This window comes from Hibiscus syriacus, unplaced genomic scaffold (genome assembly GCF_006381635.1).
Source record: "Hibiscus syriacus cultivar Baekdansim isolate YM2019G1 unplaced genomic scaffold, ASM638163v2 tig00117022_pilon, whole genome shotgun sequence".
Taxonomy (NCBI): domain Eukaryota; kingdom Viridiplantae; phylum Streptophyta; class Magnoliopsida; order Malvales; family Malvaceae; genus Hibiscus; species Hibiscus syriacus.
This window is the reverse complement of record NW_024063528.1, coordinates 321,086-346,579: the sequence shown is the minus strand read 5'-3', so window position 1 is coordinate 346,579 and position 25,494 is coordinate 321,086. Positions and strand designations below refer to the sequence as shown.

At 34.6% G+C, this 25,494-nt stretch overlaps 3 protein-coding genes and 1 pseudogene across 3 annotated transcripts in view; 2 read left to right on the top strand and 2 right to left on the bottom strand.

The window, feature by feature from the left end:
* The first annotated feature begins 1,706 nt into the window (after nt 1–1,706).
* Nucleotides 1,707–4,182, top strand: LOC120196002 (cation/H(+) antiporter 15-like). The gene is made up of 3 exons (XM_039197914.1): nt 1,707–1,898; nt 1,980–2,966; nt 3,046–4,182. The coding sequence occupies exons 1-3, from the start codon at nt 1,707–1,709 to the stop codon at nt 4,180–4,182; spliced, it is 2,316 nt and encodes a 771-aa protein (XP_039053845.1).
* LOC120196010 (protein REDUCED WALL ACETYLATION 3-like) overlaps nt 3,244–25,494 on the bottom strand; it is a 36,447-nt gene continuing 14,196 nt past the window's right edge. Inside the window, exons 17-18 of the mRNA XM_039197920.1 lie at nt 6,639–6,642; nt 3,244–3,255 (exon numbers count right to left, since the gene is read on the bottom strand). The gene's annotated coding sequence lies outside the window, so the exon portion shown is untranslated. The remainder of the gene's footprint in view (nt 3,256–6,638; nt 6,643–25,494) is intronic.
* LOC120196009 (cation/H(+) antiporter 15-like) lies at nt 6,073–9,089 on the top strand. The gene is made up of 3 exons (XM_039197918.1): nt 6,073–6,466; nt 6,559–7,551; nt 7,634–9,089. The coding sequence occupies exons 1-3, from the start codon at nt 6,272–6,274 to the stop codon at nt 8,957–8,959; spliced, it is 2,514 nt and encodes an 837-aa protein (XP_039053849.1). The 5' UTR covers nt 6,073–6,271; the 3' UTR covers nt 8,960–9,089.
* On the bottom strand, nt 13,726–20,079 carry LOC120196001 (annotated as a pseudogene).

Here is a 25,494-nt window from a genome sequence, read left to right as displayed (position 1 = left end):
GAACTAAATTGTGACACTGAAATCTAAAATCTAAGAGTGGTATTGGTACTCCACCCTTGAGTGTTGATTCTTAAGGAACTATATCGATACTCGATGAATTGGTATTGATACTCCCAGCCAAAACCACTTTGTTTTATGCTACCTGAAGAATAGTATCAATATTGTTTATCCAGTACTGATACACCAAGCCTAGAAGTACTCTATTTTGAGCACAAAAATGACACCTAACTCTACCTATTTGTCCCTTTTAGACCTTTAAACGTTATTTAAACTTATGTAAGATGGTAGGGGTCATAAAGAGTAATTTTCATAGTTAATAACATCATGACCGGAAATTTACCATGAACATGCTCATATGCTTCATAACTCAAGCAAGCTAACCAAGAACATTTGGTGACTCACATATGGTATGGAGAAATTAGGAATGTGTTACCTTGCTACTATGCTGTTGAAAAACGTCCTCACTTAATCAAGGACCAACTTCTCTTTGTCTATTGTCTTGGAGTTTTCTCTAACCTCTTTCACTAATCTTAAACAATGAAAATGAGTTACTAACCCATTTAAGATCTTAGAATAAAACTAAGAACACTTCCTAGAGCTTGAATCTATAACAAAAACGAGTTAGAAACCTATAGTTCCCTAAAACCCCATTTAGGGTCACTATGGCCAAAACTTTATTTTAAAGGCTTGAATGAAAACCAATGATAAGTAGATTACAACGCTTACCTAGGTATTCCTAGACTAGGCTTGCAAGACTATAAAGTTTAAACCTTTGCTCAACTCTCAGAGAGGAAGAAAGATATGAAGGAAGAAGGCAAACGAAAGTGGGGGAAAAGAGAGAAGCCTCATACGTGATATCATCCTAATTAATGGGATTTAGTCTTTCAAACTAAAAATGGTATAATTACTCCCTTGATCCTTCTAGCTTTAATCTTTAATAAAAAAATTACCCTTTTTAATTCCAATTGGACTCAAACCATGTCCAAATCCACTCAAATTTGGACTAAGGCTTCCTATAAGCTAGTTAATTTATCCAAGGCCCTCTCAAGTTAGCCTGAAACTCTTAACCTGATATTTGAGGTATTACAATAAGAATATTTCAAAAATATATTTATGAATTTTTGTTTGAGTTAATTTCATATATTAAATTTTTATATAAAGTTTAAATGATTCATATCTATGGTCATCATTAATCTGAAGAATATTAAATGTTTAAATATTTTTATTTTTAAAAAATGTAGTACTTTTAATTTTACGTTCTTTTATATATTAGATCGATACTAATTTTAATCAAGTTAAAGTTAGTAGATAGTATCTCATATTTATTGGACATTAATTCAATTGATATTTCATTTATAAAACTTTTTATATGATGTTTAAATAAAATTATTAGAAACCATCCAGGATTCTTCTAATATTTGTGTTTAATTGTTCCGAATCCATATATGAAATTTACTAATAAAATATAAAAAACCAAAGCAAAGAATGAAAATGAAACCCACACAAAGCGGAGCCTAATTGAACGGATAACCTTACAAATTTTACACTTCTTTGTTAGTCTTCTCCTATTTATTTTTATTCTTCTCTTTGACCCCTTTCCCCTCCCTCTCTGTTCTTCTTCCCCTCCCCGTTAGCCACCAAAAGCCACCGGTCGACGCCCACACCGACATAGAGGATCGATCGTAGAGTGGCGGACCAACATTAAAATGGATGGCTCTGGGGACCAATGCCTCATTTTGAATATTACTGCCAATAATGGAATTTATCTAGGTGACAATCCTTTCAACGAACCTCTACCTAACTTCATCACCCAACTCGCCGCTATCTTAATCACCACTCGCTTTCTTTACCACCTTTTCAAACCCTTACATCAACCTCGAATCGTCTCCGAAGTTCTCGTAAGTACCTTTGTTTGATACGTTCTACGGTTCCGACACTCAAAATTATTATTTTTTTGACCATGATGGTATGTTTTTCAGGGTGGTCTATTGTTAGGTCCTTCGGCATTAGGGAACACAAATTACTTTGCCGATTTGTTTCCAACAAACAACGTTGTTACATTGGAAACCTTTGCACAAATGTCGCTTGTTCTTCACATGTTCTTGGTTGGCTTAGAGCTCGACCTGAGTTCGATTGGTCGGATAAACAAGAAGGCAATGACTCTTGTTGTAATAGGGCTGTTTCTTCCCTTCATGGTGTGGCTTGTCTTCTTTTATCTATTGCATGGATCTTTCGCACAAGATGAACAACGAGATTACAATGAGAAATGCGACTTTTTATGGGCGGGGACACTAACCGTCACGAGTTTTCAGGCCGTGAATCGGATTTTATCTGATCTCAAGCTACTCAACTCCGAAATCGGGCGGTTGGCGAGACCAATCGCCCTAATTAGCGACTTGGGTTCTTGGATTCTTACGGTTATGTTGATCCCATTTTGTGCTAACTCCGTGAAGGCTCCATTTGTTATCATTGCAACAATAGCCGGCATATTTGCCTCTTTTTACACTATCCGTCCTTTACTCGCGTGGATCGTTCATCACACTTCCAACCACTCGAAATCGCACAGCGATGTCTACTTGTGTTTCCCCCTCGTCAGTGCCATTTTAAGCGGATTCATAACGGATTCGACCGGCATTCATCCTATCGTTGGAGCTTTCGTATTCGGGCTCATCATGCCCGATGAACTAACGGTCACGTTGATGGACCGGTTCGATTACTTCATCTCTAGGCTTATGTTGCCGGTCTTCTTTGCGGTTTCCGGTCTCCGAGTCGACATCTTTAAAATAACAAAGTGGAGCCTCGTATTTATCTTCGTAATCATGTTTTCTGCTGCTAAGATCATTGTTTTTGTTCTGGTTTCCGTGGTCTCCAACGTTAACACTAGGGATAGCTTTGCCCTTGGATTACTTATGAGCACCAAAGGGACATGGGCCATTCTTCTTGTTGCAACTGGCTTGGAGAAAGGGGTACGTTCCTTTGTCACATTTGTATTTTACTGCCCATATTCGAAGTTTACGATCTCGTAATCCGTTCGAATTTATTTAGGTTTTGCACGACGGTGATTATGCGGTGATGGTTGTTGCGATTTTATTAATGAACTGCATTGTTGCGCCCACCATTGCCACCATTTACAAGCGGAGCAATCTGTTCGTCAAGTACAACAGTAGAACTATACAAGACGCTAAACCGGAAGCCGAGTTTCGAATCCTCATATGCGTCCATTCGTATTGCGACGTACCGGGAATGTTAAAGCTCCTCCATGTCTCCCATGATCCCCGATACAATCGTAAGGTGATTTTCACTCTCCACCTCGTCGAGATCTCCGACCGGCAGTCGACTATGCTCATCGTGCATAACTCACATACCACTAACAACCTCCGTGACCACGCAAGCTCCGAAACGGATCGAACCATCACCGCCTTTTCCAAATTCAAAGACATGATTCCCAATGTCCGAATCCAATCGCTTACCATATCGTCTCCCTTCATGGCATTGGATGGAGATATTTGTAGTATAGCTAAAGACAAGGCCGTGACATTTATAATCTTACCATTCCATAAGCGTGCTGGTAGCATGAACCAAAAAGTGCTTTTCAATGCTCCGTGTTCGGTTGGAATCTTCGTCAACCGCGGGCTCGAAGAGGCCAATGTTACGCAATCCGACGTAGGGATACACGAAATAGCAATGTTATTCCTCGGCGGAGCCGACGATTGCGAGGCCTTAGCTTATGCTTGGAAGATGGCAGCGCATCCAGGAGTGAGCTTAACCGTTATAAGATTAATCGAAACCGACTTCCTCGATTATTCCTCAAAAGAAAACGAGCAAGACGACGACTACATACACGAGTTCCGGTACAAGACGGCCGACGAAGAACTTATCATATACCAAGAGAAGGAATTACATAGTGGCGAAGAATTGATTGACACATTGAAAGATATAGAGAATAAATTCGAGCTATTCATTGTGGGGAGACGAGATGGATTAGAGTCACCGATAACAACACAATTGTTCCATATGATTGAATGTCCGGACCTCGGCGTCATCGGGAACTTGTTGGCGAAATCGGAATCCTCTTCAAGCTCCGTCCTGGTGGTGCAACAGTTCAGGTATTTGAGTTCGCATGGGACACAGATGTTTCAAAAAAGAACAAGTAGATTAGAGAGAAGAAATGTAAAATATTGAGTGCATTCCTTTTTTATAAGAAATGTAAATTTTGATTATTCAAGTTTTTCGAATTAATTTAAATTCTTCATTTGAACTTTAAGTTTATATCAAGTTTGAATTTATAAAGTGTATATGGTTGAGAAAAACGAAAATGACATTGTTTTAATCTTTAACTAAGTAATTTGATTGTTTTATGATCTGATCTATTATTTTCTCGTTTCTTTAATTCATCTTTTAATTTCAAGTCTATTTTGACCAATTTCGAATCAATTGCTCATCTACAACAACAGAATGCATGTTTAACATCAATTTCTCTTTTTGACAATAATTTTTTTAGATTTTCAATTTTATCTCTCAATTTTATATTTTATTCAATTTGATCATCGATTGTACCTCTTTACAAATTCTTTCTCCCCATTATTACATTCTCTCTTTTATATTCTCATCAATATTTTTATCCTCAAAACTTATTCTTTTAAAAGATGACGTAATTTTAAATGATATTTAATTTATTAAATAATATTATAAATCTTAGAAAAAGAATATGAAAAATATATGTGCATATCATATACGTTTAAATAAAATACTTTAAACTAAATCGATCAGTATCGCAATATTATACTTAATTATATTTAAATTTAAACAAGAATTTGAACAAATATATTTAAATCACCGTAAAATTACGAGCATCGTGCTCAACAAAACCATCCACAGTCGGTCTAAGCTTTTGCAAAAGGAATCAGATTATGTGTAAAAAGTTGAATAAGATACAGCTAGACTAGTACGATTGAGCCTTATTTCTTGCATCAACATTCTTATAAATAGGGTAGTTTCATGCACAAAACACTTTATTTGATAAGTGTGAAAACAGTACACAAAACTTGAGCAGACAGACGAAATCTATTGGGCAACTGATGCATGGGATCCGAGACAGATGATGTTGAGTTGTCAGATTGCACATTGATGGCGCTGAGATACCATGAATTGGCAGATCAGCTCAAAGGCGGGAATTGATTGTGACATGTTTCTCATTGGGGTCGTTTTGAGTATGTTTCAGTCTTTTGGCCATAACTTTGGCTACAGGTGTCAGAATCGCGCATAAGACCCCAATTCGGAAAGCTCTTTTCGACGCGCACGCTCTCTACATCGAGTTAAGCTCCATGTGGCCTTTTTTCAACCTCAAATTCTGCCGTTTTCCCCTCCAAATCACTAGATTTAGATATTTTTTACTATTTATGGTAATATTTTGATTGTCAATTAGGAAATCAATTTAAATCCGATTTAGGCCGGATTTTTCGGAGATTGTTTATTTTATTTCGAATTTCAATTTAGAGTGATTTTCGAGATTTTGCTATTTTTGGCAAAATTCGAATAAAGACGATTTTTGGCTATAACAGTCCGGCTTGTGGACTGATTTTGGACATTGTTTGATTTTATAATATTTTATTAAACCCTAGAGACTTTTTTTCTCTGGTTTTTTTGGGCGAATTTTCTCTTGTGTATCATCTGTTGGAGCGCCTGCGGGATAATCATTATTATGTCCGGCATCAGCAACTCAACATGAACAAATGTATTTTAAATAAAATCTCATTCCAATTTATCATAAGAAATTTTCCTAATTTCATTCTCATTGAACGGATCGGTTTCTGAATTAATATTACTAATAAAACTCCATTGATTCTGTATGATTTAACTTGAAAGAGGTTTTTTAGCTTGTCCTCATTACCGATTAATTGGAAGCCTACCTGTATTTCTATTAAAAATAATAATATTCTATTTATATTTAATTGTTGTATATATTAAAATATTTTTAAATAAAAAATATTAAATTATTTTAGGCGATCAAATCCAACAAATGAAATAAAACAATACAAAACCACAAAAAATGGAACCAAATTGAACGGATAACCTTGTATTCTTACACTTCCCTCCTTGGTATTTCATAAGAAACTCTGCTTGTCCTCCGGTTCTTTCTCTTTGCCCCTTTTCCTACCACTGTTCTCCTCCTTTCCCCCACCCCACCTCGATTTGCCACCCCGACGCCTCCGATTGACGCATACGCCTGCAGGAAAGGATCGATGATCGCACGACCGACCGACCAAAAATAATGGATGAGGGCTTAGAGAACCAATGTTTCCTTCTCAACATCACTAACTACAATGGAATCTGGCAAGGTGATAACCCTTTCACGGAAGCCCTCCCCTTGTTCATCACGCAGCTCGCCGTTATCTTGATCATCACTCGCTTTCTTTACCACCTTTTCAAGCCTTTACATCAACCGAGGATAGTGTCGGATATCCTCGTAAGCTTCGTTGTTGTTCCGTTTGTATGTTCGATGTGTCCTATATGTTGTATGTAATGATTTTTTTAGAGCAGAGTTTGATGTTTATGCAGGGTGGTATATTGTTGGGTCCATCTGCACTTGGGAAAACGATGTACTTTGCCGATTTGTTCCCGACACGGAGTGTTGTTACGGTCGAAACATTGGGTTACATGGGACTTGTTCTTCACATGTTCTTAATTGGCTTGGAACTCGATTTAACCGCCATCACTCGGATAAGCAAAAAGGCAGTGATCCTAACTGTGACGGGCCTTTTTCTTCCCTTCGTCACAGGGGTTGGTTTTTTTTATATAGTGCGTGGGATTTTAGATCATGAGAGTGAGACGGATAAATATTACCATCAAGAATGTGGTTTTTTATGGGCTGCCTCGCTCGCGGTCACTAGTTTCCCGGCGGTTAGTCGGATTTTGTCCGATCTCAAGCTACTCAACTCCGAGATCGGAAAACTGGCCATCCCCATCGCCCTCATCAGCGACTTGGGTTCGTGGATTCTGGTCGTGATTTTGATACCATTCTGTAGCAATCCCCTGCATGCTCCATATGTTATCACTACCACAACAGCCTACGTATTGGCCTCTTTTTACTCTTTTCGCCCGTTCCTCGCATGGGTCGTTAATTACACTGCCGAAGACAACAAAAACTACAGCGATTGTTACTTGTGTTTAGCTCTCGTTGGTGTCGTTTTAAGCGCATTCGTAACAGACGTCACCGGCACTCACCCCATCGTAGGAGCTTTCATATTCGGCCTCATCTTGCCTGATGATCTAGCCATTGTGTTGATGGACCGGTTCAGTTACTTCATTTCCGGCCTTATGCTACCGGTTTTCTTCGTCATCGCCGGTCTCCGAGTCGACATCTTCAAGATAACAAAGTGGAGCCTCATATTCGTCGTTGTAATCTTACTTTTTGCAGTTAAGGTCATCAGTTTCCTACCCATTTCAGCTGTCTCCAACATTAACGCTAAAGATAGCTTTGCTCTTGGATTACTTATGAGCACCAAGGGGATATGGGCCATTCTCATTGTTCTCACTGGCTTGGACAACAAGGTACTCGAATTTCGGTTTTGCGTTCTTTTACGGTATTCGAATTCAAAATTTAATTCTCATACTATAATTTGATCGTAATTAGGTTTTACGTGACGGAGATTATGCGGTGACCATAATTGCAATTCTAGTAATGAATAGCATAGTTGCTCCCACCATTGCTGCCATCTACAAGCGGACCACAATATTCGTAAAGAGTAATAGTAGAACCATACAAGAAGCTAAGAGTGAACCGGAGTTACGAGTCCTTGTATGCATCCATTCATATTGCAATGTGCCCGGAATACTTAAGCTCCTCGACGCGACCCATGATTCCCGACGTAATCATTTGTCGGTGTTCACCCTTCACCTAGTCGAGCTCCCCGGCCGACCTGCGACGATGCTTATCGTGCACGACTCGCATACTCCCCGGTTCGAAGACTCTGCCAATGATGACCATGACTATGATAGCTCCGAAACCGATCAAATCGTTACTGCCTTCACTGAGTTCGAGAGCAAGACTCGCAACGTTCGGATCCAATCTCTTACCGCGGTGTCACCTTTCATGGCCATGCATGGGGATATTTGTAGTTTGGCCGAAGACAAGCATGTGGCATTCTTAATTTTACCGTTCCGTAAACGAGCCACTAAAGGAGGGTCTGTCCGGGAGGCTATATCTTCCTTTCGTAACATAAATCAAAATGTGCTTCTCAATGCTCCATGTTCGGTGGGAATATTCATCGACCGCGGGCTTGAAGAGGCGAAAGTCTCTGATATCGAGGATGGAATCCATGATATAGCGATGTTATTCCTCGGCGGAGCGGACGATTGTGAAGCATTAGCTTATGCATGGAGGATGTCAAGGAAGCCCGGAGTTAGCTTAACCGTTATTAGAATATTTGAAAGTGATCTCGTCGATGCCCAGAAGCCGAACGACATCGACGACGATTACATAAACGAGTTCCGGTTACAAACTGCCAATGAAGAACTAATTGTATATGAAGAGAAGACTTTGCACGATGGTGAAGAACTCGTTGTCACATTGAAAGAAATGGAGAACAAATTCGAGTTATTCATTGTAGGGAGACGAGACGGTATAGACACGCCGGTGACGATCGAGTTATTCGACAGGATCAACTGTCAAGAGCTCGGGATCGTCGGTGACTTGTTGGCCACATCGGATTCCGCCACAAGCAACGTCCTAGTGTTGAAACAATTTGCCGACGCGGTCGATAACCAAGTGATTGAAGATTTGGTGGGGACACAAGGGTCGTCGATGGACCGAACGGCGATGCACTTTGGGAGTCGGCGGCTAGCGACGGCGACTTGCAATAAATTATGGATGCGTTCCGATGGGAAAGAGAAACCGAAAAAGGTGGATGATGGTGTTGATCATGCTGATGATGAACATGCTAATGGTAATGATCCATAGGATACTAGAAAATCAGGATAGTTTTAGCTATTTAAACAGCTTGTGCCATTAGTTTTTTGCTTCCAGTTTTTTATTTTGTAAATTCTTTGTAATCTTTTTGTATAGTTCAAACATGGGGAAATATATACTTTCTGAAAGAAAATGGGGAAATATATGAATATAATTTCTGTTTTGGATTATACAGAAAAAATATTTAATTAATAAACCTACCCGATAAACACGAGTTTTTCTTCTTCTTTCAGAAATATTATAGTAGAGAATTTTTACACCTAACGTGTAATTAGGTTGAGATTAATTTGTCTCGTGTTTAATATAAATAAACTTTCTTAAAGTCTTGTTTACACTTTAGTTTTAAGTGTTTTCTTCCGGTTGCAATTGCTCGGAGTTCTATTTCTATACAAATACACTAACTTCCCTCGGTTGGTACTAAAATAAAATAAAATTCTTTTATGAAAAAACTTGTATTTATAAATAATTTTTTAATTTAAATATATGTAATTGTTTTATTGCAAAATAAAGAGTTATTGGTGAAAAATACAAACATTTTAAATTCATTATTGGCACTGAATTTTATTATCGTGGTTGATTGTCAATCATTGATCGTCTTTCACAATAAGATCAATATTAAAATGTTTATATTTCACTTTTCTTTCTTCTCTTATAATTGGTTTTTTATGAAATCCACTCAAAATTAATAAAATTAAATAAAAAAATCTATCACTTTTAAGTGTGTGAGAGCTTTTTTAGATTTGAGAGACTTGTGATGTCTGTTCGAAAATTCGATCTATGAGAAGCATTGTTCGAGAATAGCAACATAACTCAAAACTAACATCATCTAGGATAATTGAAAGATTTTTTTTTTCACATAAAAAAAAACTCACCCATAAAGTGCTATGCGGTAGTTACACATTTGCTGGCAGTTTTCAAATTCTCTTCCTTCATGGCAGCGGTTAGGGGTGAGTGTTCGATCGAGTCGAGTTAAGTCAAAAAATTTCAAGTTATTCGTGTTTACGAGTCCTATTTTATTACTCGGAGTTGACTTGACATTTTTTTCGAGTTGAGTCGAGTTTATAAAATTCGAGTCGAGTCGATTTTTCGAGTTTTTGTTCAAATTTAATTATGAATATTTATAATATTATAATATTTTTTGTTCCAATTTAAGTGTCTTTCTATAATCATATGTACAATACAAATATGTTTCTTCATATTTTTTTTTCATATGTGATATATATTACTCGAGTCTAGTCGAGTTTATGAAATTGTAACTCGAAGTCAATTCGAGTTTAGTTTTTACGATTCGAATCGAGTCAAAAAAATTTGTTTTTTGAGCCGAGTCGAGTTTTGCTCACCCCTAGCAGTGACCACCACCATTTTTAGTTTTATTTTATCACTTTTATAATAATAATTTCTCGTGGCCCTCTTTCTTGTAAAGAGTATCATTGCTACAGGTTTTTTAGACTCTCGGTGCAGGTTTGTTTTTATTGGTATTTTTCTCAGTCTTTTATTTTTCCCTGAATACATGGTTGATTGTTTTACCGATGTTGATTCATCATTTCGTTTGTACAAGACGATTCGTTTATGTACGTCGCGGTTAGTTATATGTGATGGATGTGATTCCTATTAAGGATAGATCACTTTTCCCGTTGGCTATTTTGGTTATATGTCCAGCATGTTTGATACTCGAAGTCGTTGGTGTATTCAATTTACGTATGTTGTTGCTTCACTTGTTAATGGTTTTGTTTATTATACTATCTCGAAGCGATCATTGTTATATTTAATTTTCGATAGTCACGACTGTATTTGTTCAGTCTGTACTTAGCGAAACGTTTGTTCATACATGTTTTGATAAATGAAATATTCTGGTTATTTAAAAATAATAATTAGATGATATCAAAATATTAACATGTCAAACTTTTAAATAATTTTTTTTATCAATTTTGAGTGGGATAGAGTTTAAAATTTAATAATTCAATATCAAAATTGAATTTAAAATTGAAATTATACTTAGAAAAATTAAAAGTAGGAGTTGAAGTTTATAAATATTTGGTGTGGTTTACCCCCATTTTAAAATTAGATTTAATTTAAATTTACCAAGAATCTGTCGTAATCCAACCGGTTACAATGAATTAACTTTGCTCTCAAAACGCGTAACCATGTGGCTTATGTAAATGACCTAATATTACATGAGAAGAGTGGTTCAATTTATACAGTATCAGAAAACACATCGTTATCATCAAGGCTCAAACAAATCAAGGTTATATTTCTCCTTCACGTCTGTTTCTCCCATGCTCAAACACATCATGACTCAGCTACATAAAAACCTGATCTCCGTGTGAATCGTCATGCAACTCAGTTATTAGATTTTATACTAACAATAAGTGCAGAAAATGAGGTCAAAGTTGACAACCACAACAGAGATAGAAGAAACAGAGGGTAGAGAGCAAGTAAACGGCCTCGAAGAAGGAGGCAACCCTGAATACCAGATCGCCCAAGAGGGACGTGCGGATCGTGCCCAAACTCTTCCACTTGAAGGGAGAACCCAAGTGCTTAAACCGCCATGACTCGTTCTTCATCAGCCCCTTCAGCAACGCCCATGATCTCTTGCTTCCTCCCATTTTAGGGTTGGTTCCTTTGAGCTTTGAGTTTGGGGGAAGGGGAGAGGGTTTGAAGGAGGGTTTATATAAGGAAGGGGAAAGGGTTAAGCCTGGCTGGTGAAGTCTAGATGCCCAACTGTCCCGCCCTTTTGATATCGTCAAAAATTAATTAATTATGGTATTGCCCACTAAACGTGGCCACTACCCACCATACATAATTGGCGGACGGACGTGAAGCCGACTTTGGGATAAGTTTTTTTCCTTTTACAATTTTAGTGAGGTTAAATTACGTCCAATATCACTAAATCTTAGTTTATATTTTATTTTTTACCATTGAATTTTAAATTGTTTTACTTTTTAGTACTAAACTTTAAAATGATTAAATTTTAAACCGTGGATCCTTGAATCGTTGATGGTGTGATGATGTGATAGTTTCATCCTCATGAGTTTTAGTTTGTGTACTGATTTTGTCACTAAACTTTAACATGTTTCAATTTTAAGTACTAAATTTTAGTTTACATATTAGTTTGGTCCATGTAGAAAATCATCAACTCTCCAACTGTTAATACCCGTCATCAATCGTCATTCACAATAAGATCGATAGTAAAATGTTCATATTTCACTCTTCATTTTTCGGTTTATATTAGGTTTTCACAAAACCCTCTCAAATAACGAAAACTATCTAAATATTTGGTATTCTAATGTCTTGATCTCCTCATCTGATTGTCTATTGTGACAAATTTTAATGTGTATTATCGCTCTGATTTTTAAACAAACATCTCATACCCCTTAAATTCGAGGCAATTCACGATTCAGTTGGTTTTTCATGTTTCATGTTAAGCAAGGGGTGTTTATTGTGTCTTTATCATAACCCTTACATTTGTTGTAATGTGTTGTCTAGGGTGTTGGTTGTTGGTTTGTTTTTCTTCTACCGATGCTTTGTAATCCATTATCAAGTGGTATTTTTAATATTAATAAAATAATTAAGGTTAATTTGGTATCTTTTGAAAATTAATTTTTAAAAGTGCCGTAGAAACAAACTTTTAAAAATGTTATATAAAATTGCAGTTTAAAATTTAATAATTTGATATTACTGTTAAAAAATGAGTTTGAAAAGATAAAATGTTAATTATAGACATTACGTTGTAAATTAAAAATATAACATTTAAATTATATTTACTCTTGTATATGAATCATATCAATTTTAAATATAATAAATTTAAAAAAATATTCTTATATACGAATTATATCAATTAAACTATAAAAATAAAAAAATGCAAATAAAAATATATATTTTATGTAACTCACTATTAATATTTTAATATATAAGTCATGAATTTTATTTATTTTTAAATAATTAAAATAAATTATTAAAAGTAATAAATTATTTTTTAAGGATGTTAGCATTAAATTATTAAAATAAAATATAAATACATAATTGAGTGGAGTTCATGCATTAGTAGGGTAAAATTATAATTTACTTCCAAACGTAAAGTTAAAAATGAAAAAACTATAAATTTTAGCTTTTGTGGTTGGTTTGAAACCACGTTTCTACCATATTTTTTTCATTTTTTATTATTGAGCATTGATTTTGTGGTCAAAACGAGTTTTTTTAGCTAAAAGTTCTTTTACAAAGCATTACTAAACGGACCCTTAATGTGCTAAAAATAATAATATCATAAGTTTTAAAACAGTTTTAGGAAAAATATAGATTGATAAAGAGGCAAAAGACATGAGACCTATTGCTGATGTCTATAATGGTCGTAAATGACACCAAAGAAAAACAGTTTTCGTCGGTAGTTTAAAATGGATGGAAAAAAACCTTAAATTTGATAAAGATAGTGAAGATAGATTTTTTCTTTTTTTTTGGTTTACATGTCAACACCATATTAACATCAGAATACCATGTCATCCAAGTATTATTGTTTCAACATCCCAATACTTCAGTACAGGGCCGTGGCAAGATTGTTGGAGGCCCTGTGCAAATTCTTGTAAAGGGGCACTTAGATCTCGAAATTATTTTTCTAAAATAATAAATGACTAATTTCATTAACTTAAACAACTTCACTTAAATAGTAATTTCAAATCATCAATTACATCACATCCATAAAAAAATACAACTTACAAATTCACTTAAAACGTGATACTCGTGTTACATTTTTTGAAACAAAATCATCTATAAAAGTTTCAATATCAACATCTTCCAAAATATCACTCTCAATAGATATTAAAGCAAGTCCATTTAGTGTTTCTTGTGTCATGGTTGTTCTTAAGTATGACTTGAGCAACTTTAGCTTTGAAAAACTCCTCTCTGCAGAAGCAACAGTAACATGTATAGTCAATAAAATTCTGTATGCAATTGTGACATTTGGAAAGCAATTGAAGCGTTTCAAGAACCTTAAAATATCCATTGCTCCCATCTTTTCCTTATGTAACATCTCTCTAAGCAATTTTAACTCAGTAAAAAGATCATTTCCATGACAATCAGAAAACTCACCTCTCCTAGGAGCATTTTCAAAGTGACTACAACAAGATTGGAGTTTAATGTCATCCATTGATTACAAATTTGTAGAAGTAAATAAAAATCCAAAAACACTCTCATATAATTCATATTGTTCAAACCTCTTTTCCAATAATGAAATAGCTTGATCAACAATGTAGATAAAATATTGAATTCTAAATGATTCCTCTGGAGATAATGATGTCTCCTCACTATCAACTTCATCAAATTGTCTTTTTTACGTATTATACGCCTTTAAGGAAAGATAGGGTTGACTCCAATTTCAATGGCTAATTTTTTTGCAAGGTCCATGGCATTTGAAAATCCAACATCTCTATAATTTCTAAAAAAGGAAATCAAACCTTTTATCTCACACACAGCAATATCAATCACCATATTTTCTGATTGTAGATATTTGCTAACCTTGTTCACAACTGATAAAATATCATACCAAATGATTGTAGATAGTAAAAACTCAAAACTACCAAGCTCATTACTTGCTAAAGATTTTGCTTCACTCTGAGTTTTAGAATCAATATCAACAGTAGCTACTTCAAGTAAGGCTTCCCTTAATTCAACAATTTGAAATCTTATTGTCGTTATACTATCAATTCGACTTTTCCAACGTGTGGCTGACAGTGATTTGGGAGTATACTCTTTCACATAATGTTTTAAAATATCCCACATCTTTGTTGAACTAGCAAATATAGTATATATGCGCTGAACTAATCCAAAAAAGTCCCTTTCTTTATTTGAAGTGTTTGCAATGTCACACAAAACCAAATTAAGACTATGACAATCGCATGGAGTATAAAAAGCTCTATGATTCAAATCTAATAGTCTTTTTTGCACACCTTGATGTTTACCTTTCATATTAGACCCATTATCATATCCTTGACCTCTAATATTATCTATATCAAGATCATGAGATTTAAGCACATCTTCTAACACTTTAAAAAGCCCTTGGCCAGTTGTATCATTAACTTGTAAGAACTCGATAAAAAAATTCTTCAATTTTAAAAGTATTAGAAGAGCCATCAACATAGCTTATAATTAGAGTCATTTGTTCCTGGTGAATAGCATCTGGTGTGCAATCCAACATCACAGAAAAATATCTAACTTCTTTTATTCTTTTGATAATAATAGATCTAATCTTGGAGGAAAGCAAAAGTATCAACTCGTTTTGAATGTCATTACTCAGATAATGGTGATGAATCTTACCACTAGTAATACGCTAAACATGTTCGATCATTACAAAATCAAACTCAACCAACATTTCTATCAAACCCAAAAAATTCCCATTGCTCTTTTGATATAATCTTCCATCCCCCCCCCCCCGAAATGCTAGGTTATTTTTAGCAAGATACTTCACAATAACAATAATTCTAATAATTACATTTTTCAAATACTCTTTTTCTTTCTTGAATTGTTCTTGAGCAACTTTATCAATTGTTTCATTTTGTTGCAGCCTATGCCTAAGTTCACACCAAGTTGCCATGTTTAGTACATGTTCAATACTTGTTTCATGTTCTGTAAGTCTGGTACTAAGATGCATCCAATTATTATATCCTTCATTTACTAAATTACCTTTCCTAGGACCCTTTTTAAAAATCTTACAATAAAAACAAAACATTTTGTCGAGCTCTTTCGAATAAACAAGCCATTCCCTATCACAAGTTTCACCATTCGACAAATATATTGTATAAAAGGTTAAAGAAAATCTACGAGAAAATTTGTCTTTGGGTCCTTTCACAATGCTCAAGTCTCTTTTGGGGCCGGGGGCCATTTACAGCCAAAATGTCAATCAATTTAGACTCAAGAGAATCCCATTTTCTTGGATCATATATGTCAACATAAACAGATTCATTTTGTTCAGCATTGCGGTTAGCATGATCAGAATTATGGTCCACATTTTGTTCATAATTATGGGAAATATTGGCATTCTCCTTATTAACAACACCATCCACAATTTCCTCTTGTTCAACATTCTCACCATCAACATTAGTTCCATTTAGTTCCTGAGAATTAACATCATTTTCCTCTACTTGGGTATCCTTTAAAAAAACTTATCCAAAGCACTTTTTTGAGACTGAATTAATTGTTCTACTCTTTTAGTTTTTTGACGCTTTTTATATCCAGATTGATATTTTCGAATCATATTGAACAAAATCAACACTAAGCAAAAACATCCTCAAAATCAACACAAATCAAAAACAAATCAGAGTGAGATAAGATAGCACCAGAGTTCTGAGTTTAACTTCCAATTTGGCATGTCATCTACTCCAACTCGACAACTCTCCTCAAATTAACATCATCAAATCTGCAATTTATATACAATAATAAGAACTAAGAAGTACAAAATTTAAGCAGTTACAATTACAAGTACAACTAATAAAAAAAGGTTGAACCGTTAAATTGAAAAGAAGTAATACCCATCTCTTTAATTTCTCCTTAAAATGGGATATTCAATTTCTAAAAATTGAAATTATTAAAGAGATTGAATTTGGGAAAATGTATACTGTGTAGGAAGTGTAGGAATTAGGAAAGCCAAGGTGAATATTAATGGTTATGGAGGAAATTCAGAGATTGATAAGGGAATCAGAACGAAGAATCGAAGTGTGGAATAATAAGAAGGAAACATGCATTTTTTCCTTGTTAAGCAGTGTTATATTAATGAGCAGTATTAAAACAACTGTATTACACCAAATTAATGGTGTGGTTCCCCACTGACTATTAATGAGCAGTATTATATTAATGAGCATAATTAATACAATTGTATTACACCAAATCTATTAAAAAGGGTGATGTTTTCGTGTTCCCCAAAGGTCTGGTTCATTTCCAGAAGAACAACGGTTACCAGCCGGCATCGATCATTGCCGGATTCAATAGTCAGTTACCTTACAGCTGTATTTCGGGGGCCCTATTTTTTGGGTTCCTGCACCGTCGCGCACTTTGCGCCGGCTCAGCCACGACCCTGCTTCAATAAGGGGCGGATGCACTAAGCTCCATAGGGGCTAAGTGCATCCTATTATTTTGGGAAATATTGAAATTTAGTTTAATATGTTAAGGAAAAATTAAAAAAAAATAAAAACTTTGCATTTCCATTACTTGTAAGAAAATAATATTAAAATTTTGGACATCATTCTTAAATTTTTGGATCCGCTACTAACTTCAGTTGAATTCAAAACTAAAATTTAGTGCTTAAATTGACGTGCTTTAAAATTTAGTAATAAAATTGATATATAATTTAAAATTAAAGTGATATCCGTTGTTGTTAACTTTTTGTAATTACTACAAACTGTGACAGAGCTATGAATTAAATAATAACGTTAGGAGGTTCGAATTTTTCTGTGAATTAAGGGGTTGAATTAAATGTTTAATATTAGGGAGGGACTCATAATACAATTTCTTTTTTTCACTTAGATTTGCCAATTGTTAAATACAAATAGTTTTGCCCTGTTTTGCTATGGGAGCTTGAGTGTAAAGTTTATAGGGACATGTTATGCCATGGGAATAAAGGTTTGAGGATTCTCCACTTGTTTTCTTACAAAGTTTCCCTCTCAATGGTTTTGGAATAATCGTTTTGGTTTCCTTTTTCATATTTTACCATGAATATTTCAAGCATGATCATATATATTCTCCAGCTCATTTATTTATTTTTTTGTTTAAATACCTTTGTATTATTTTAAAATTGAAAATTTAATCTTTTTTTATTTTAATGGAATTGAATCTTTATATTATTTTAATTTGAAAATTTTGGTCTCGTTAAATTTTTGATCGATTTTACTACGGCAGTTATAATAAAGTAAATTAACTTTTTAATCTCTTATATCTAATGCTTTTATTGATATGAGTCTTAATCTTTAAAAATAAATAAAACATCATTTATTGGATGATGCAATTTTCAATCGTCTACGTTTGTAAATTTTTTAAGGGTCAAATTGATTAAAAATTATAAATATATAGGACTATAGAAGTTATTATACCCTTTTATAGCTATCAATCAACAATTTAAGGTAAATATATAGAGCGAAAGTTAAGGGATGGATCAAGATTTTCAAATAAAAATGTACAAGAATTCAATTTTACAAAAAAAATGACATAGGGACTAAAATTTAAATTTTAAAATGATATACATACCTTTAATATATATATATATATATCGAAAGGGTATCTTACGAAGTGCATGCCTTCTAGATCCAGCTAATGCAGGAATAATGTAAGTTGGTTTCAAATTTGAACCTAAAAACAAAAGGTATCCCAAAATAAAGTTTTGGCCTAAATTTTGTCCTTCTAGTAAAGGAAAATCAGATATTTCACCTGCTATGATTCCTTCTACAAAAATCCATACTGAGACCTAGGAGCCATGGCATAAATTGTACTTCTGGGGCTAAAATTGAATTCCTTATTTTTCACGGTGTCAAAGTATAATTTTATCATTATATTAAATTAAAATTTCACAAATTGTTAAGGGGCTAAACGAAAAATATACCCTTTTTGGGTGATATCCCCTGGACGGTCTCCCAAATATTCCGAAGAATCCTACTGACTAGAATGAACACATGGCCATCGGTGCCATGGTGGAATTAAATTTATTAAAATCAAATATTTTAATTGAAATTAAAATTGTTTTAATCAAACCTTACTTTGAATTATGTCATGTCAAATAATTAAAAATAAAATATTAAATACGAAAACATAACTGAATTTATTGTTACAAATTAACTGAAATAGTTTAATTGGTCGGAAGATGAAATTTCTTTTGATGTAATAATGGTGATATATAATAGAGAAATAAAAATTTTAATTGGCGTACAATTGGCTCTCTTTGACATAAAGCGAGATTAGAGAATAAAAAAATTAAATATTACATTTTATTTATTAAAAAATAATCAAATATATAAATATCTAAAAAAATAAAATAAAATAAACCACAAACTTCTACTTCAACTATGATATCCCCAAATAATACACTACACATATCAGCAATGTGCTCATAAATGACCTTGAGTGGCACAAATCAACTTATATAAGTAATTAAAAGAATTATTGTCGTGATATTTGATTTAATAAATCTTCTCTTTCTATTATGAAAATGATGGATTTTTTTGTCTTCTCTTATAACACGTTTTTCTATTTTTTATAGTTAGATTTGACGTCACAAGTTGGCATTTATTTAGTTATCTTGTTGATACACCCTTGATTTAGACTATTGAGATGGTTCTCATACTAATGAGTACTAATAAGTGCTCATAATCACTTAAATAGGTAATGTTTGAGTTGTGATAAAAGTTAGTTATTAACGTGTCATCGTTGTTATATTAATTTTGATATTAATATTGATGGTGTTTATCATTCATTATCAATTATGGTATTTGTTCGTATCTTTTGTTTTTTTTATTCCAAAGTAAAATATACATATAACAAACCCCAAATTTATTTGAAAGTAAAATTTTTGAGAGATATCGTTGTCGATATAACATATAGTAGGATATATAATCAAACATGTTTAAGGACCCAACATCTTTTGATTTAAAGGCAAAAAGGAGCTTGGATAGTCTAATTATTGTATAAAAAACCGAAAATTTCTTCGAAATTTTGATTTTATCATCAACAGAACATTGGAATTTCATTGCACTGTGGAAGTAGTGTAAGAACAGTTCCCATAACCTGCAAGAAAACAACCCAAAAATCCAATATAAAAAAACAAAGCTACAAAAACAACTTAACTTGTGTGCAAAAAAGCAACATAAAAGAGGCTTAATCAACTTACTTGGATCACTTGAGACGATGAGGCCAGTTTCCCTGAAATTGCAGTTCGATTTCTTCCTCCCCGTGATCTGGTAGTAAAGATTCATCGCAAACGATGCATGGTTAACGAGCGTTGCCGGAGAATAGCAGGCACCGCCGTTACGAGCTGCGGCGCTGCAGTCCACGAGGTTGCAGGCAAAGTTGATGTTCAACTGCAGTAGGTCATCGCTTGTTCCGGGCTTAGCTACACACCAAGTTTCCTGCACCACCTTCATTATCATTAGATCCTAAGTTTGTGTGACATATCGACCAACCGGGCACTCTCATTGATTTTTATGAGGACCAAAAATAAATATTTCATCTAACCAAGGGACCAAAAGGACTTAAATAAAATTATTAAATCTTTGAAGGGCTAAAAGTGAAATTTTACCCTTAGACTGGCTCCTACTTGTGCACATAATTCGATATTATTTTTATTTGAATATTCATGATCGGAATCTTGAGAGATATGAATAGATATTCGGGAAAAAATATATTGAATTGAGAAAAATGAGAATACTTTACCGATTGTTCATCCGCCGCAAGACCTCCACCTGCAAAAGGATTCCCAGATTAATTCATTTTGAATTCAATTCATCTCGGGTTCGAATTATTTTAGATTCAGATAAGATAAATTTGGTTGTTAGTTTTTATAATCAAATCAGATTGATTTTGAGTTAATCGAATTGAATTTTTGAATTAAGAAAAAATGACAGATGATGAGCAGGAAGTACACACTGGTATGGAAAGTGCAGTTATCGTGACCTGCAAGAAAAGGCATACAAACAAGAGCCCTAAATTAACTTCGGGCATTGAAACGAATCCTTCATAACTTAAACTCGAGTCATGTATGCACTTACTTGGATCGATCAACGAGACTAAACCCGAGTTTATAAAATTACAATCGGCGAGGTGCCTGCCATTGGCTTGATAATACAAGTTCATAACAAATGAAGCATGGTGAATTCGAGTGTTCGGTTCGAAGCAAGAACCTTTCGGGTTAATCGAACTTCAATTCAATTGACTGCAAATGGATTCTATGTTGGCAGTCAGTGCGGAGTTGCTGGCTAATGGGTTCGCAATGCACCAAGTTCTCTGCAAAAACATCATGGGATATATAGTGTAATAAAGGAGGTTAAAAGTGAAATTCAAGTGAGTGTTGAAGTGAAATCTATTGGTTTAATTTGTTTGAGAATTGGGTTACTTGTTCATTAGGCATCGTTTGAGAACTTCCTGCATGAACTCAATCAAAGCGATGGATTAATGATTTCAGTGAGAAAATTTTCATTACAATGTCGACATTATAAGAATTTACAGCTAGGAATAAGTAGAAGTTACCCGAGCAGAACACCAAAAACGGAACAAAGAGGGAGAGAGTTGGAACCCAAAGCACTGGTTTAGTCATTTGGTGGGAAGTGAATATCGTAAGAGAAAACATAGTTCTAAGTTGCAAGAATTTGATTTTGAATGTTAATCTCCAATTACCATAGTTGTTTTTAAAAACCGTTGGTGAATGTTTATTTTCAATTGCCCAACAGATTGAATGGTTAGGTAATGCTTAATGTTCACGTTAATGTGATCCACTCAATATGCATGAATTCTGAGCCTCTTTCTAAAGATTTATGGATTACCAAATCCTCTATTAGAGTTTATAATCTGAATTCCAGTGTCTGATTTAAAATTTTTATAATACGATATATTTGGTAAAAAAATTAATTGAAAGAAAAATGAAATCTGAGGTAAACTTAGGGGCTCTCAAAAGCCTTCCTGATATGGTATAATTTTTTTTCAATTAAAGGGCGTGTTTGTACAACTATATATATATATAGGGTTAGGATCTACTTACACATAGCGTAAAACTAAAAGTTCTACACCCTTTTAAAATAGTTGGATGAAGGAAAATAAAAGGCTGAGATTAATTCTTTATTTTTTTCCTAGTGAATATTTTCTCATTTACGACTGTTAATCTCAACTTTTGATTTTCCCTCATCCAACGATCTTGAAAAGCTATAGAACTTTTTAGTTTTACACTATACACACACACGATCATAAAAGGTTGTAAAACTAAAAGAGTCTTAATGGTATAAGTGGATCCTAAGCCATATATATATATAGAGAGAGAGAGAGTTAAAACATATAATATATTCTTTTATAATTCTATTAATATATATATATAGAAAGAGAGAGAGAGAGAGAGAGAGTTAAAATATTTAATCTATTCTTTTATAGTTCTCTTGTAATTTATCATTGATTATATTGAAATTAGTCTCCTCTACCTATTTTATTCCTTCAAGTCTTAGCTAGAAATGGGTCAAATTTGGTGAGGTTATGCGGTTCAAGGCCGATTCACAAATTTTGAGGGAAGGTGAGCTTGACTATTTTGGGTAACTCAAGCTTGATCCATGAACAAAGCATATTAGTCATATGGGCTTGCCAGGTTACCTTGATAAGTGCCATGGGCATCAGGTCGCTCGATGAGGTGACCGACCCGTTGTACCCGAGAAGGTGACGGACCCATTATACTCGAGAGGTAGTTTCAAACCATCAGGTCTCGCCGATGACCCAGAGTAATTTGTTGAGCTTAAGGTTAAGGGAATGGGAGGTTGGACATGTTTTCAATGTTTGGATTCTTTGTTCAAGCCGTTGTGACTGGGGAAGTTCAATGATCATAAAGAATCGTGGTGGTGGAACGACGAAGTCCAAACTAGGGTGAAGACAAAGCAAACTTGCTTCAAGGAGTTTCTGCAATGCAATGACGACGAAGAAAGATCGAGAGCTAAACAAAGATACAAGGAGGCAAAGTGGGAAGCCAAGAAAATAGTGGCTAAAGCAAAGGATAAGGCATACGAGGAAATGTACAAGAGACTTGACTCCAAGGAAGGACAAAACGACATCTTCAGGCTTGCAAAATCCAGGGAAAATAGGAAAAAAAGATCTAGGTAGCATTAGGTTTATTAATGACAACAATTGTGTTCTTTAGTGAAAGATCATGATATTAAGAGGGTTTTGGGTAGTTACTTCTTTGGCTTATTTAATGATTGTGCCTCTCCCTGTAGAGATAGTACCGTTGATGGGTCAGCCGACCATCATACTACGACCAATGACGACACTACAAAGTAGGATTGAGTTTGAGGAAGTCAAAATGACTCTTAGAAAGATGGGGAGGGACAAAGTTGTCGGTCCAGATCAAATTCCTATCACTGTGTGGTTGGCCCTAGGAGAAGAGGGAGTTAAGTGGTTAACCAACATCTTTAATATTATTTTAGAGACTGTCAAGATGCCAGAGGAATGGAGAGAGTCTACGATGATACCAATCTATAAGAATAAAGGAGATCCCCAACGTTGTGGCAACTACAGAGGTATTAAACTACTCAGCCATATCATGAAGCTATGGGAAAGGGTGATAGAGGCTAGGTTGAGACATGTTACTAAGGTTTCGGAAAACCAATTTGGCTTTATGCCAGGCAGGTCTACTACAGAGGCGATTCATCTACTTCGACGGCTTATGGAGAAATATAGGGAAATAAATAGAGATCTTCATATGGCGTTCATTGACTTTGAGAAGGCGTACGATAGCGTTCCCCGCGATACGATCTGGAAGACCTTGGAAACGAGATGAATCTCAAGTGCTTATATCCGGGAGATTCGTGATATGTATTGTAGATCTACTACTTATGTCAGGACTACAGTTGGCGACACCGAGGTATTCCCGGTGGAAATCGGACTCCATCAGAGGTCGGCTCTTAGTCCTTACATCTTCGCCTTGATTATGGACGACATCTTTTGTGCGATACCAGACGGTGTTCTATAGTGTATGTTTTTCGCTGACGATATTGTCATAGTTGCTGAAACAAAAACTGAGTTGAATAGTAGACTGGCTACCTGGAAGACTGCTTTGGAAGAAAAGTGTAACACCCCCAACCCGTATCCGATCCGGATACGAGTCCGAAGTGTCACATTGACTTTTCAAACATTTATTCGTATAAAATAGTGGGTAATTTAAAAACTTTGATAACATTTAAATTATTTCAAAACGTTTACAACAGATATCAGAGTTCATACCATTTATATCTTTAGACTACATGCCAACTACACTCTGTAAACAGTACATACATTTTCTGATCTGACATTTGGTAAGGAGAACTGACCTGTCTTGCTCCGCATTACTCTTTATTCTTCTCGAAACCTACGTGTGAAACAATCACACGCTAAGTCGTTGACTTAGTGAGGCAATAATTAAACATATAACAATAAATTCATGAACGTGCATTCATACCATTGAATCATGACATTTCAATATGCATGTATCTATTGCATGATAACAATATATATAATCATGTCATACACACACGCAACATATCTTCTTGTATTACTTTCACTTTTCGTTTGTCTTCCAATTGCATTGCCCATGTATATTATTATCTTTATCAACATCATTATAATTCAAGCAACACATGACATATCACCATAAGTATATACATCACATATATCTTATACATTACATTCCATGTTATCTCTTATTAGCCCATGTGCACCTGTGAGAACTGTAGATATGTGAGTCTATTGAGGTTGTGCACCACTATGCTGTCACCACAGCTCATATAAATGTCCCGAAGGACCTATCCAGAGGTCACACAGACCCCGGTAACTATCCAGAGGTCATAAAGATCCTCGGTAACTGTCCAGAGGTCATAAAGATCCTCGGTAAACTGTCCATATGTTCCTTAGAACATAGGTATACTGTCCATATGTCTCGAAAGACATAGGTAAAACTGTCCATATGTTCCGTAGAACATAGGTAAACCCTCGACTCTTGGCATGCCAACTATACCCCTAGCTCTCATATCACATAACATGGGCATTATCATTTATAACATTTCATATCACTTGTTCTTTCTCTTCTGTCACATACCACATGTAGGTGTAACCATATACTTCATATCATATCACATGTATCACATATTGCATATTCATGTAATCATATAGATCATGTCACATGGCTTATATCATTTCTCATATTCATATATATAGTTCACTTTCACATATCACATTTTCCTTTTCTCCTATTTTTCATATCATGTCTCTTATAACCACATATGTCTGTCTTATCTCATATCCTATAATTCTTTAGCTTATATCTTATATCACATGTTTATATCATATAACTTATGTAATCACATATACTATTTATACTAGTTCACATAGCTTATTTCACTAACATGTATTCACATGTACATTTCACTTTTCGTATGATTTCATAATCATCTGTCACGTAGCTTATAACACTTCTCTTGTGTTCATCTGGCATGTAACTCATTGTCATCTCTTATTCTCGTATGATTCTCATACACCAAGTATATCACATAGCTTGTTACCTATATAAATATTTTCTCATAACTTATCATCACATAGTTCCCATAACATTTTCCTATAGATTCATAAATCTTTACCATATGACTCATGTATTATATGTTCATTTCCGCTCATATATCTTCTCTATATAACTTATTTACATATTCATATAATCATTTCTGTCAATGTCTCCTCATTTATATATCATTCTTATATTGCCCTATAAATCAATGTTATTTAACTTATCTCACTTTTCATTTAATCTCATAAGTTGGTTATACAATTCCTATATATATATA